The 14,683-nt window shown below is 40.3% G+C and overlaps 1 protein-coding gene across 1 annotated transcript; it reads left to right on the forward strand.

The window, feature by feature from the left end:
- Positions 1-9,677: 9,677 nt before the first annotated feature.
- On the forward strand, positions 9,678-11,672 carry LOC123238892 (protein SPT2 homolog). The gene has a single exon (XM_044666144.1). The coding sequence runs from the start codon at positions 9,738-9,740 to the stop codon at positions 11,670-11,672; it is 1,935 nt and encodes a 644-aa protein (XP_044522079.1). The 5' UTR covers positions 9,678-9,737.
- The last annotated feature ends 3,011 nt before the right edge of the window (positions 11,673-14,683 follow it).

Raw genomic sequence — 14,683 nt, forward strand, 5'->3', positions numbered from 1 at the left:
TCTCTCTCTCTCTCTCTCTCTCTCTCTCTGTCTCTCTCTCTCTCTCTCTCTGTCTGTCTGTCTCTCTCTCTCTCTCTCTCTCTCTTTTAATTTACCAGTGTAAGTATTTTTAAATGAGTTTGTATTGATATTTTTTGTATCTTACATCACCATAAAATACCATGTATCCTTCTCCACCTCCCTCCCAGATAGCCATCCCATATGACAAATAGTATTTTTGAATAGGAAAAAGAAAAATAAAGTTACTGAAATCAATCACTATATTGAAAAGGTTTGAAAACATGTGCAATGTATAACACCTGTGGACCTCCCTTCCAGAAAAGGATAAGTTGAGTGTCTTCCCAAACCTTACTTGATCTTTTTTTTTTTCAAAATATATGTTAATTTTATTTGGAAGATCTTTGCAGAATTTGTTTCTCTCTATCATCTAGAACAACTATTAGCACATAAGCTACCATTATTTTCATAAATATGGGTCTTTTATTTTTGTTACCATTTTATATGTAACATAACAATAATGTAGCATATATCATAAATTATCATAAATGTATTTATCCAAAAGAAACAAATTCTTACATTAGTTATGTCCAAAAAAAATGTTACTTATCTCTACTTCTCATCCCATTCTCTTAAAAAAATTTCTCATCCTTTTTTCCTGCTCCCTCTTTCCCCTCCCTATGAAAGCAGGTAATATGATATATGAAGTATGTTATCAGCTTCTCTTCTAATTTTTAAGTTTAATCTTTAATATTAAGTATCCATTTAGAATGCATTAGGAAGTGTAATGAAAGAGTTATGCCCATTTTCTACCAAACTGCTTTCTAGTTTTCCCAGCAGTTTTTATCAAATAGGTAGTTTTTCCTGGATAATTTATATTTTCCACTTTATCAAACACAGATTGAGTTTAAGTATTTCTGAACCTCCCTTGACTAGCCATTGATCTGTCTAAGTTTTGAACCAATATTAGGTGGTTCTGTTGAGTAATGCTTTATTAAACAGTTTGAGGTCTAAAAATGCTGTTTCCACTTCAACCTTACTTGTTTTCACTATTTCCCTTGATATTTTAGAACTTTTTTTTCCCCTAAATGAACTTTGTTATTATTTTACTAAGTTCTATAAAGTATTTCCTTGGTAACTTGATTGGTGTAGCATTGAAAGTACCTGGAATTCTCTCCCTTCTCTGCCTCATGACTTTTCTAGCTTCCTTCAAATCCCAACTAAAACTCTCACAGCCTTTACCAATTCTTCTAATTCTAGTACCTTCCCTCTGTTGATTATCTCTTTCTTATTCTGTATACATCTCATTTGCACATGGTTGTTTGCCTGTTGTCTCCCCCCTCAGAATGTGAGCTCCTTAAGAGCAAGGGGTGTCTTTTGCCTTTCTTTATATTTTGGTAACTTAGCACAGCCTGATGCATAGTAGGCCTTAAACAATGCTTGTTGGCTAATGTAAGGGTAAAATTTAATAGTTGGACTTAAATTATATAAAATAATATGGTCACCAAAATTATTATATCTCAAGTCAGAAGTTTATTTAACAAATTAAAGGGGAAATAATAAAATAGAGAAATGTGAGAGAGGTTAGAGAAATGCTTGTACTAGTCCTCAGCCAGGAGGGCTGATAGTGAGTAACCACACCAGCCTCCTCCAAGATAGAAGCTATTCTCTTAGGAAACTAGGAATGGAGTCAGCCTTTTCACTTATCCAAGGCGCAGTCTCCAGTGAAGTTCCCTCAAAGACTATCTCCAGGAGACACTCTCTGTGAGACTCAACTTCATGAGAGTGCCCCAGCCAAAGGATTTCATGGCTTTCATGGTGATTTCCAATCACTACCCCTCTTCACAGGGGTCAATCACAGCTTCCAAATTGTCCAACACTGCCCAGGGGCAGTGTCTGTGGGACTGACTTGTCACCTCTAAAGGTGTTAACCCTCCTAGGATTCACACGTTTCTGAGTTATCACCCAGTTTATTACAGTGAGTTGCAAACCAACTCCTGTATTAAGAGTTTGTGGATTTCCCTTACTTTAGGCTTAAGTATGGGTATATTGCTTTTGTTGATTAATTCAAAAGTAGACAAAGGAGAGTTAATCCCATCCTCACAATCTAGTGAGGTACTAAGTAGGGGTTCTCAAGTTATTGTTAACCAAAATTTTCATTCCAACTAGGCAAAGAGAATAAAGAATTCCCTTTTCACAAGCATAAACTCAGAATAGACAAAGAGAATCAAGAATTTCCTTTCACTAACTGATAGGTAGATTGAACTTAATTTTTAAGCTAGCAAAAATTGCAGAGAAGTATTGTTGGAAAGCCCAGAGAACCAATGATGAGGTCACCATTTGGTTCCAATCTAATGTTGCTCAAACTTTTAATAAGAGATTAGAGAGGAAGAGAACCTAGTGTAGGTAGTGTCATGAAAGGAACATAGGATTTGCTATTTGGACTATTCCCCTAGTACTGCAACTAATTATCTATATGACCTTGAGCTAGCCACCCTTCCATTCTGGGCCTCAGTTTCCTTCTCTGGAAAATAAGGAGGTTCAACAAAATAACCATCAAGTTCCTTTTTAGTTCTAAGAGTCTGTGAGTCTAAGGAAGGCAATAATAAATGGACATTTTTATCAAAAGAATAGATACTATGAAGCAAAGACTATGAAGTCATTTCCTTAAAGGGAATGAGTGAATCTATTGGTATCCTCCCCTCTGACTAGAAGGCCAGGTGAGAAGCATAAAAAGCCAAAAATAATATTTCACTATGAGTAAGTAAAGTATGGGAAACAAATGACATTTCATGGGAAAAATGCCTGAGAACTTTGGTTGACCACAAGCTCATTATAAATCGAGGTGGAATGTGGCTAGAACAATATTAACTACATTAATAGTTGAGAGAATTGAATATATTTGGCCTAGAGAAGAGAACATTTATAGGGGACTATATTCAAATATTTAATATTTAGCTTATTCAAATATTTGAAAGGCTCCTTGCACAGCTGCAGGGGACAGAATTGATGTTAATGCATTGAAAGAAGGTGGATTTCAGCTCTACATAAAACCTAAGGCAGAACTCTCTAGGAATGAGAACTGAAATGGCAGAATGGGATGCCTTGTATTCAGTGAGCTCTCTGGAAGTGTTTGAGCAGAGGCTGGATAACCATTTCTAAAGGAATATAGAATGCTAAAGTTGGAAGGCACCTGAGATACCATCTAATCTAACCCTACTCTCTTCAATTTACAGAGGAGAATACTGAGGTTCAGGTGTGAAATGAACTTTCTTAAAATCACATAGCTCTCAAATGGCAAAATCAGGCATTGAACATAGGACCTGAAAGTCTTCATTCCAGCATTCTTGCCACATCAAATGGACAATTGTCTCTCTGATGTCCCTCCAAGTTCTAGATTATATAGATCTTGGACAAGTTATCTAAGCTTTCTTGTCTGCAATGTGGAAGTGTGTTTTGCATGATAAAATGTGTTAAAATTGTTATTACATGTAACTAGGAAAATAACATATCTTTGAATAAACTTTCTGTTCTATAAAATCAAGAGGGTTAGGGGACAGCTAGGTGGTTTAGTGAATGAGAGCCATGCCTTGAAATGGGAAGTCCTGGATTCAAATTTGGCCTCAGCTGTGTGATCCTGGACAGGTCACTTAGCCCCCATTGTCCAATCCTTACCACTCTCTGCCTTGAAACTAATATACAGTATTTATTCTAAGATGGAAGGTAAGACCTTTTTAAAATATTTTTTAATAAGAAGGGTTAGACTATGAGATGACCTTGAGGTCCTTTTCAATTCTACATTGATAATCCTATGATGATGTCCAGTTTTTCAATCTCTTCTAAAAAATGATTTAAGAACTGAACACAATATTCCAGGTATAGTCAGTCCATGGCAAACAACTATTATCTCTTCATTCTGATCCTGAGCAGTGTTAATGCAATTAATTTGTTGTCCTCACCAGGAACTTCTTTTACTATTTTTTTCTGTTATGTGTAGAAATAATTTTTGACAATTATTTCTAACATTTTAGGTTTCAGATTTTCTCCCTCCCTCCTCCACCAACCCCAACCTGAGGTTGTAAATAATATGATGTAGGTTATACCAGGGCTTTCCTGCAATATATATTTCCATATTGCTTGTGGCATGATAGAAGACAGATCATGCATACCATTAAAAAATTCTTGAAGGAAATAAGGTGGAAGATGGCATGCTTTCATCTGTGATCAGATCCCGACTCTTTGACTGTGGATAGAATTTTCATCATGAGTCTCTAGTGATTGTCTTAAAAACTTGCTTTGCTGATAATAATTTATTCCTTCAAAGTTGATTATTATACAATATTTCTGTTATGGTATACACTGTCTTCCTTATCCTGTTCACTTCTCTTTGTGTCACTTCATATGTCTTTCCAAGTTTTTCTGAACTCATCCTTTTCATTATTATTTGTGGCACAATAGTATGTTATTACAATCACATACTACAACTTGTCCATCCATTCCCCAAGTAATGAACACTCCTCAGTTTCTAATTCTTTGCCGCTATAGAAAGAGCTGCTTAAAATATTTTGGTACAGGTAGGTCCATTTTCCCTATCTCTGATTCCTTTGGGATACAAACCCAATAATGATATTGCTGGATCAAAGGGTGTGCATAGTTTTATGGCCCTTTGGACATGGTTCCATACTGCTCTCCAAAATTACCACTTCACAGTTCCACCAATATAGTGTATTAGTATCCTGATTTTCTCACATCCCCTTGCACATTTATCATTTTCCTTTTTGGTCATGTTAACCAATCTGAAAGGTAAGAGGTAGTATCTCAGAGTTGTTTTGATTTGCATCTCTAATCAATAGTGATTTGGAGCCTTTTTCAGATGATTATAGTTGTAATTTCTTCCTCTCAAAACTGCCTGTTCAATTGTACACAGAGATTGATACGCTGTGGTACAATCGAATGTATTGGACTTCTCTACTAGCAGCAATGCAATGATCCAGGACAATTCTGAGGAACTTAGGAGAAAGAACACTATCCATATCCAGAGAAAGAACTGCGGGAGCAGAAACACAGAAGAAAAACATCTGCTTGATCATATGGGTCAATGGGGATATGATTGGCGATGTAGACTCTGAACGATCACCCTAATGCAAATATCAATAATATGGAAATAGGTCTTGATCAATGACACATATAAAACCCAGTGGAATTGTGTACCAGCCATGGGAGGGGGTAGGGAGAAGGCTAGGGAAAGAACATGAATCTTGTAACCGTGGAAAAATATTCTAAATTAATTAATTAAATAAAGTTTTCCAAAAAAATAAAAACGTGTCTGTTCATATTCTTCTCATCATGAACTTCTTATTCTTATCAAATCTCAGGTTCAGACCTCTTCTCATAGAAAGGATCTTATTAGTTCTTTCAGCTGCCATGTCACACTATTGATTCACAGTAGCCCCTTAAATAGTCTTTTAAAACTTCCCATTTCTAAATATCATGAATAAGATGGGGTGTTCTCTCTGGCTCTTCTCCATGCCTGGAATGTTCTCCCTCCTCCACTCTGACTACTGCTCTCCCTGTTTAAATCCCAACTAAAATCCCACCTCCTAGAGGAAGCCTTCCTCAAACCCTCTTTATTTCATCACCTTTCCTCTGTTCATTATTTCCAGTTTATCCTGTGTATAGGTTGTTTGGTATGTGTTTGTTTGCATGTATTTTCCCCCCCATTATAGTGTAAGCTCCATGAGACTGTCTTCTGCCAATTTTGTATGCTCAGCACTTAGCCCAGTGCCTGGCACATAGTAGGTGTTTAATACATGTTTATCTAATTGAATTAAATATTGTTTGCAAGTCTACAATGGCATTAGCCTTGTGATATGACTTGTGGAGGAAGCAAGGAAAGATCTGGTGCATTGGGTGACATCCAATGGTGAGTGGCCCAAAGAGTTGGGGGGCAACATAGAGGTACTAACTAGACAGTTCCTACTAGCTGGTGATGATGTTCAGAGAAGAAAGTGAGCCAAGAGAAAGGAAACACGGCATTAAAGAGTCTAAAGGTAGAGTCAGAAGGGCTGACTTCCAGTCTTTGTCCTGCCATCTTGTATGTAGGTAATTATTTGTTTGCTGCCTCTTTTCAGAATGTGAGCACCTTGACTTCAGGGACCAGATTTTTGTCTTCCTTTGCATATGCTCACAAAAGCAGGAAAGGAAGCAGGTGTTAATTAAGCACTCACTGTATACCAGGCACTGTCTTAAGCGCTTTATAAATATGATCTCATTTATAACCCTGGGAGGTGCCTGGCACATAGCGAATGTGTAATAACTGCTTATTGACTAACTATTAACTCCCACCAGTTAACTGTGTTATCATAGACAAGTGACTTCCCCCTTGTAGGCTCAGTTTCATCATCTGTCAAATGGGAATGGAGGAAATAAAGAAAGCTAAAGCTTCTCCTAGCTCTAACCAACAATCATTCCATGGGAATTACCGGGTAAGATCACCGAAAACAAATGTCATTTGCTTCACTAGTTTGCCCTAGGCTGGCTCCTTTTCCAAGGGTTTAATACTCTTTAATAAATGTAAATGTAATCATACTCTTTAATAATTAATAAATCAAGATTCTTTCATTACAAAGCAAAAGGGATTAAAGCATTGGGTCTGGAGTCAGGGAAATCCTGCTTATTAGATTTGTGAATCCGGGCAAGTCACCTCATTTATGCCTGTCTCGATTTCCTCATCTATAAAATGAGGATATTAATAACACCTGCCTCCCAGGCTTGTGAGGGGCAAATGCCATAACGACACAGAGCCCTTAAAATGCTCTTTAAAATGCTAGCTAGAGCCAAGGTCATGGCATTCTAGAATGAGGAGGGTGGGTACAGGGACAGCCCATTAAGTGCACAAAATATTCCTTTATTAAGTTGATTGATTCCAAGGATGTGTGCATAAAAATGCTTCCCTTGAAAGGCCTTTGAAAGTCATCATTTTCAGGCCTGAGATGCTCATCAAGTGGGTCCAGCCCAGACCCAGATCTGCTGGAATGGATTCCCACAAAGCCTTCATTTTGGAATCGCAGATCACTCAAAGGGAGGCATTGACTCAGTACTTAAAGAGAGTTGAGGCCCCACTGGGGAATGATTATAAGCTGCCTTTTCCCCAGGGGGATCCAGATCTGCATCAAACCCTTTGCAGGAGAGAAGCCCAGCTCATTAAGGATGAACTACTGCTCCTTACGTGGGCACCAAGGTGTGTTTCCCAAAAATTAGAGATGAAATGATTTCCTTTCTTATGCAGGGAGGCAGCCAGGAACTAGAATTAGAGTTGGGGAGGCAGGAGAGGGAAGTTGTTGGTTTTTTTTTTTATTTTTAAGTTTTATTTTTTTTTTTTAAGGCACAGACATTTCACTGAAGGCCAGCTACTGCCGATCACTTATTTTTTTTTAAACCCTTAATCTCGGTGTATTGTCTCATAGGTGGAAGAGTGGTAAGAGTGGGCAATGGGGGTCAAATGACTTGCCCAGGGTCACACAGCTGGAAGTGGCTGAGGCCGGGTTTGAACCCAGGACCTCCTGTCTCTAGGCCTGACTCTCACTCCACTGAGCTACCCAGCTGCCCCCCCCCCATCACTTTTTACATTGAGTTTATAAGGTGAATGTGAACGGAGCTCCATTTCCAAAGAGGCCAGGGGAGCCTGGGCTATGGTCTTAGTGGCAGAGCTATCAGGCTTCCTCACTCAGATCAAAGCACACGTTCTGCCATACAGCCGAGTTACAAAGGTATCCTAATAGTCATCCCAACAGTCAGAGGTATCTGTGAGCTCATTAATGGTGTAATACAGATTGCAAACATCCGAGTCTTCTCCACGAGGGAGATTTTTGTCCCTCTTCTTGCTAAATTCACTGCAGGCAATTCATCCAATGTTCACATCTTTATTTCTCTAGGGAATGCCCCCCCTGGAGCTCGTGGGCTCTCGGTTCCATCAGCTCTCCCTTGCTCCCACTGTGGGATCAGCCCATCTTTTTCAACATACATTTCTTCAATGGCATCCTTTACTTTAATTCAGCTTTGTAGTTCATTCTTCATATTGATTGTGATTTATTACATGCCATTTGTTTGTCTGTTTTCCTCTGGGTAGTTAAATTCTTCAGCCTGGATAGGGGTGTTGAGGGAGAGCAAGCATCTCTGGTGATAACCCTTTCTAGAGCTGTTCATCCACCTTTGGTGTCCACCTTTTGCCCAGCTCTGTTCTTTTTTTTTTTTTTTTTTAACCCTTAACTTCTGTGTATTGGCTCCTATGTGGAAGAGAGGTAAGGGTAGGCAATGGGGGTCAAGTGACTTGCCCAGGGTCACACAGCTGGGAAGTGTCTGAGGCCAGATTTGAACCTAGGACCTCCTGTCTCTAGGCCTGACTCTCAATCCACTGAGCTACCCAGCTGCCCCTCTAGCTTTGTTCTTAATCCCTATTCCCAGGTCCCTTTATGAATTTCCTTAAAGGAAAAAGTCTAGAAAAGATTTTTAGTCTAGAGAAAATGTGATTTCTTAATATTTTCAGTTTAACTAAAAAAAATCTTTTTAAAATATGTCGCCCTAAGAGGAAGAGGTTATTCTAAAGAAATCTTGATGGGAGACTCAACTAAGAAAAGTCATCCCAAAGGCATTTACAGATAAAACCAGGATACCAATAGAAAAAATATAAAACAAACCTATAAAGATTTATATAACACACTTTTCACTATTAAGAAAACTGAGAACAGAGCTGGGGAGGGGGTGGGGGCGGAACAAGGTGACTCAGTGGATTAAGACACCAGCCCAGAGATGGGAGGTCCTGGGTTCAAATGTGGTCTCACACACTTCCTAGCTGTGTGACCTTAGGCGAGTCACTTAACTTCCATTGCCTAGCTCTTAACCACTCTTCTCCCTTGGAATCAGTTCACAATAATGACTATAAGATGGTGTGAAAGGAAATTCTTGGTTTTATCTTTTCTGAGTTTACACTTGTGAAAAGAGAATTCTTTATTCTCTTTTCCTAGTTGGAGTTAACACTTTGGTTGGCAATAACTTAAAGTACCCCTGCTTAGACTGGGTGGAGGAGCTCTCAAACCTCTTGGAGAGTTCACACCTCATCAGCCAGGGGCGTGCGGACTCTTTGTGTGAGGTGGATTCACACCTCTCAGAGGGTGGGGTTTGGTGAGTTCACACCCTTAGCTGTGAGTCTTTTTTGATTGTGAGATCTTAACCTCCAGAAGGTGAGAACTCGATCCCACAGACACTGCCCCCCCCCAGGAGCTACAAGCCAGTTTGGAAGCTGTGATTGGCCCCTGTGAAAAGGGGCGGAGACAAGAAGCCACTATAAATGACCCTGATTTCTGAGGGAATCTGCCTCAAGAAGGAAGTCAGTTTCCAGAAGGTGGGCTCAAGGAAGAAAGTCGGCCTCAGGAGTCTTGGAGGGAACTTGGGTGAGTGAATAGCTGGCTGTCCTTTACTGATCTCTGGAGAGAGTTTAATTCTGGTTGAAAGTCAACAAGTTCTGGCTGAGTGGAGCACCAGAGCAATATTTAGTAAGGTTGGCTAAATATCTTCTCTACCTTTGTCTTTCTCTGCTTTCACTCCTTCTACTGTTTTTGTAAATAAAAGCTATTAAAGTCATTTTGGGTGGAGGGTGCCGGTGGGGGAGCACAGGGGGCACCTGGCTGCACCCCTGAGCCTCAGTGTTGCCCGAGCACTGCCCGGCCACAAAGTTTAGCATCATGGACTCCCAGGACATCTTGAAGATGGCGTCTAAGAAGCAGGGACTCAACATCATCCCGAAAAGATGCAGTTTGGCAGTAGGTCCTCCTAAAAGAGACCCCGAAGTCAAGGGTGTCCAGGCAGCAGCAGTGCAAGCTTTCCTCAAGCGGAAAGAAGAAGAGTTAAGGGAAAAAGCCTTAGAGGAAAAGAGGAAAAAGGAAGAGTTGATGAAGAAACGCACAGAGTTAAAACACAACAAGAAAGCAAGAGCCATGGCAAAGCGGACAAAAGACAACTTCTTTGGTTATGATGGGATTCCTCTTGAAAAGAAAGCAAAGAAAAAACATGGAATTGAGAGACCCACAGACCATAAATGCTCCAGTGAGGACACAGAGTTGGAGTATGAGGAGCAGGAAGCACCCCTGAAGACTATAACGAAACCAAAGGCCCCCCTCAGAAGTGCCCCTGCACCCATGAAGTTCACAGACTTACTCAAGCTGGCTGAGAAGAATCAGTATGAACCTGTGGAGATTAAGGTAGTAAAGAAAATAGAAGAACGGCCCAGAACTGCAAAAGAACTGAGAGAAAAGGAATTCTTAGAACGAAAACACAAAAACATAGATAGAGGAAAAGAGAAAAAGATGCTTGAAAGAGAGAAAAGGCTAGTTTCTCCAACTATGTCTAAAACGATCCCTTCTTCAAATGAGAGTGTTAGTGAAAGACACAGAGATCCTGGGGACAAACATTGCTCTTCCAGGGGGAGTCACCTTCCCCATATAGATGCTGAGAAAACTATGAGACTGCCATCCAGTAAGTCCCAGCCAGGAGAGAAGACCAAAGAAGGCTCTGGAGATACCTTCCAGCCCTCACCAAGTGAAAGTCACAGCCCCTTCCTCAATGGGGCCAGGAAGTCCTGCTCTAGCTCCCATTCTATGGGCACAGGGATCTCAAAGACTGTGGTTCATGAGACTCAAAAATCTAATGAGCACAGGCCCTCCAAATCCCCTTCTTCCCATCCCAGCCATTCCAAGTCTGGGGTTGTCTCTACTTCACACGAAAAGACAAGAAATGCAAGTGCCAAGCAGCCAGGAAACAGTTCTAACTCAACCTCAGGTCAGCCAGGTGTAGGGGCTACTCGGCCAGTCCAAAGCCCTAGGAAGCACGGTGGCAGCTCCAACTCAGGACCTGAACAGCAAACCAGTGGATCCAAACATTTGGTTGGTGTCTCAGGCCCCAGTGGGCGACCTGTGAGTGGCTCAAGTGGCCGTGGGCATCCTACAAGCAATTTAGGAAGCTCTGGCCAGCCACTCAGTGGCACAGGCTCTACGGGACAGACAGTGACTCCAGTTGGACGACCTGTTAGTGGTTTGAGTGGCCCTGGGCGACCTAGTTCAGGTGGCACTGGGAGACCCTCCAGCAACTCAGGTGGCCCTGGGAGACCCACCAGTGGCTCAGATGGCCCTGGGCGGACAGTCAGTGGCTCAAGCCCCTCTGTGAAGCCCCGATGCACAGTTGTTACAGAAACTATCTTTTCCAAGAATATCATCAGCCCACCTAGCAATAGGACGAGACCCCCTCCACCTGGCTACAGACCTGCAGTATATCCACAAGGTACCCAGAGGCCCCCCTTTCCCCCTATGGCCCGGAAACGCTATCTTGAGGAAGATCAGGATGAGGAGTATGATTCTGAAATGGAGGACTTCATTGATGATGATGATGACAGAGAACCTCAAGAAGAAATATCAAAACATATCCAGGAAATCTTTGGATATGATCGTCGTAAATACAAAGATGAGAGTGATCATGCCTTACGTTACATGGAAAGCAGTTGGAGAGAGCAACAGAAGGAGGAAGCCAAGAGCTTGAGACTTGGAATGCAAGAGGACCTCGAAGAAATGAGACGTGAAAAGGAGGAACTCAAACGCCAGAGAGCCAAGAAAATGAAACTGCGTTAGCTACAGTTTTTTACCATTGGGAGAAAAATACTTTCTTGAGAACTCTTTACAGACTGGGGAAAAAAAAACCCTTTCTCTCTTTGGATTATATTTGGGGACTAGAGAAGGAGATATGTAAAGGAAGCACTGGAAAACAAGGCTGTGGTTTGAACAGAAAGTATTTATTTTTAATATTTGCCAGGGTTAAATCTGTAATGCAGATGAGATATAATATTCATTTGAATGTTTATATGAAAATAGTTGTTCAAAGATGCCAGCAATGATACTGATGAGCTATGCACACTGATGTGGTGAGGGGAAGGGGGAAGGGAAGGGGTCCACTCATCAGTTGTTAGTCACTTGTTAATTATTTGGCACTTAAAAATCCAGTGAGGATTATTGTTCTATCTCCATAGTTACTGCCCAGATAGATGGGTAGAACACTTCCCTGAACCAATAAGATCATGTCGTAGGCTTCTCTTAAGAATAATAAACTAGGGGGCAGCTGGGTAGCTCAGTGGATTGAGAATCAGGCCTAGAGTCGGGAAGTCCTAGGTTCAAATATGGCCTCAGACACTTCCCAGCTGTGTGACCCTGGGCAAGTCACTTGACCCTAATTGCCCACCCTTACCACTCTTCCACCTAGGAGCCAATACATAGAAATTAAGGGTTTAAAAAAATAAAAAATAAAAAAAAGAATAATAAACTGTACATGGGGGGTGGGGGGGGGGGGGGGGGGTTGGTGGTGGTGAAGGGGAATAAAAAATTTAAAAAAAGAATAAATTGCACGTGTTGGCTATGGGGGGGGTTGGTGATGGTGAAGGGGAATAAAAATTTAAAAAAAAGAATAATACTGTACATGTCGGCTATGGGGGAGGGGTTGGGGGTGGTGAATGGGGAATAAAAATTTTAAAAAAAGAATAATAAACTGTACATGTTGGCTATGGGTGGGGTTGGGGGTGGTGAAGGGGAAAGTAAGAACATGAATCATGTAACCATGGAAAATTTTTCTAAAAAATAAAAATAAATTAAATTGAAAAAAATAAAAATAAGAAGAATAAACTGATTTCAAAGGCCTTTGTTCTCTATCCCAGTGTGATGAAGCCAACAACTCTGGGGTACCACCTCACACCTAGCAGACTGGCTAAAATGACAGCAGGGGAGAGTAATGAATATTGGAGGAGATGTGGCAAAATTGGGACACTAATACATTTCTGGTAGAGTTATAAGTTGATCCAACCATTCTGGATGGCAGTTTGGAACTATGCCCAAAAAGTGCTAAAAGATTGCCTGCCCTTTGATCCAGCCATACCACTGCTGAGTTTGTACCCCAAAGAGATCATAGGGGAAAAGTCTTGTACAAAAATATTTGTAGCTGTGTTCTTTGTGGTGGCAAAAAACTGGAAAACGAGTGAATGTCCTTCAATTTGGGAATGGCTGAACAAAAAACTGTGGTATATGCTGGTGATGGAATACTATTGTGCTCAAAGGAATAAAGAATTGGAGGAATTCCATGTGAACTGGAAAGACTTCCAGTAATTGATGCAGAGTGAAAGGAGCAGAGCCAGAAGAACATTGTACACAGAGATGGATACATTGTGGTAAAATCGAATGTAATGGACTTCTGTACTAGCAGCAATGCAATGATCCAGGACAATCCAGAGGAACTTATGAGAAAGAACACTACCCACATTCAGAGGAAGAACTACAGGAGTGGAAACACAGAAGAAAAACAACTGCTTAAACACATGGATTGATGCAGACATGATTTGGATGTAGACTCTTAATGACCACCCTAGAACAATTATCAATAATATGGAAATAGGTCTTGATCAATGACACATGAAGAAACTAGTGGAAATGCGCATTGGCTACTGGGTGGTGGTGGTGGGGTGGGGGGAGAGAGAGCAAGAACATGAATCATGGAACCATGGAAAATGTTTTTCTAAAAAATAAAAAAGAATAATAAATTGTAATGTCAGTCTTTTTCATAAATGTTGCCAGCAATGAAGGAATCTGCCCTGGCAGATTTGAGAATGCCTGGATTTGCCCTGGATTTGAGAATCCTGAGGTCTTAAAATAATACTTTGACAATGTAGAATAGGTTTCATAATTTCAGAATGGCTGCTATTCCTATGAATTTGAAATTAAAATGTAATAAATTAGGGGGGGTGAGGGAGAGGGAAAGAACATGAGACATGTAACTATGGGAAAATATTCAAAATAAAAAAATTTTAAGTAATAAATTACTTTGGATTCCATATTGTCCAAGGATTGGATGCTGAGCATTTTCAGTCACAAAATGTATGTGTTAATATTGGAGTTAAGCTATGCCTCTTGATATAAGAATATTATTTATCCAGTTTTCTTTACAGCTTTCTTATGATTACCCGGGTTTTAAGCCAAGGTAAAGTAGAAAAGGTCACTGTGTAGACTAATTTTATTTTTAGAAATCAACTTTTATATTGAAGAAAAGAGTATTCCTAAATAAAGGAATATTCCAACATTTATTCCAACATTAGATTTGGGAGCATTATATCTAAAAGAGAAGCTAAATATGGCTTGATTATATCTAAAAGAGAAGCTAAATATGGCTTGATTTTCCCCTCAGAATTCCTTTAAGGTGCCCCCTTTTAGTGCCTCTCAGTATTAAGGATTTGCATTAAATATCTTAGTACTAATCATTTAATGGCAAAAAAAAAATAAATGTAGCTTGTATATCGAAAACATCACTGCTTTTGCCATCATTGCACCATCATTGCACCTTTATTTCAAGCTATGCACTATAAAGAAAGCCCATAAAGCCTGAACCCAGGCATTGCTTTCTTATTAAGCTGAGGAGTGATTTAACTCATTTTTTACCATCTCACCCTCCATCCCTCAGTCTGTTTGTTGTGTGCTTTGAGCAATCTTTTAATGTATTTCCAGAAAGAAGGCTTGGCTTCCAAAGAATAACTTCAAAAGTCTTAAAAGTCAATAAGAGAAGAGCCGGGCCTAGAGACGGGAGGTCCTAGGTTCAAATCCGGCCTCAG

This window comes from Gracilinanus agilis, chromosome 3 (genome assembly GCF_016433145.1).
Source record: "Gracilinanus agilis isolate LMUSP501 chromosome 3, AgileGrace, whole genome shotgun sequence".
NCBI classification, from domain to species: domain Eukaryota; kingdom Metazoa; phylum Chordata; class Mammalia; order Didelphimorphia; family Didelphidae; genus Gracilinanus; species Gracilinanus agilis.

What these genes read in the sequence shown, in the direction of transcription:
- LOC123238892 (XM_044666144.1), top strand. Translation starts at nt 9,738, where the DNA reads ATGGACTCCCAGGACATCTTGAAGATGGCGTCTAAGAAGCAGGGACTC.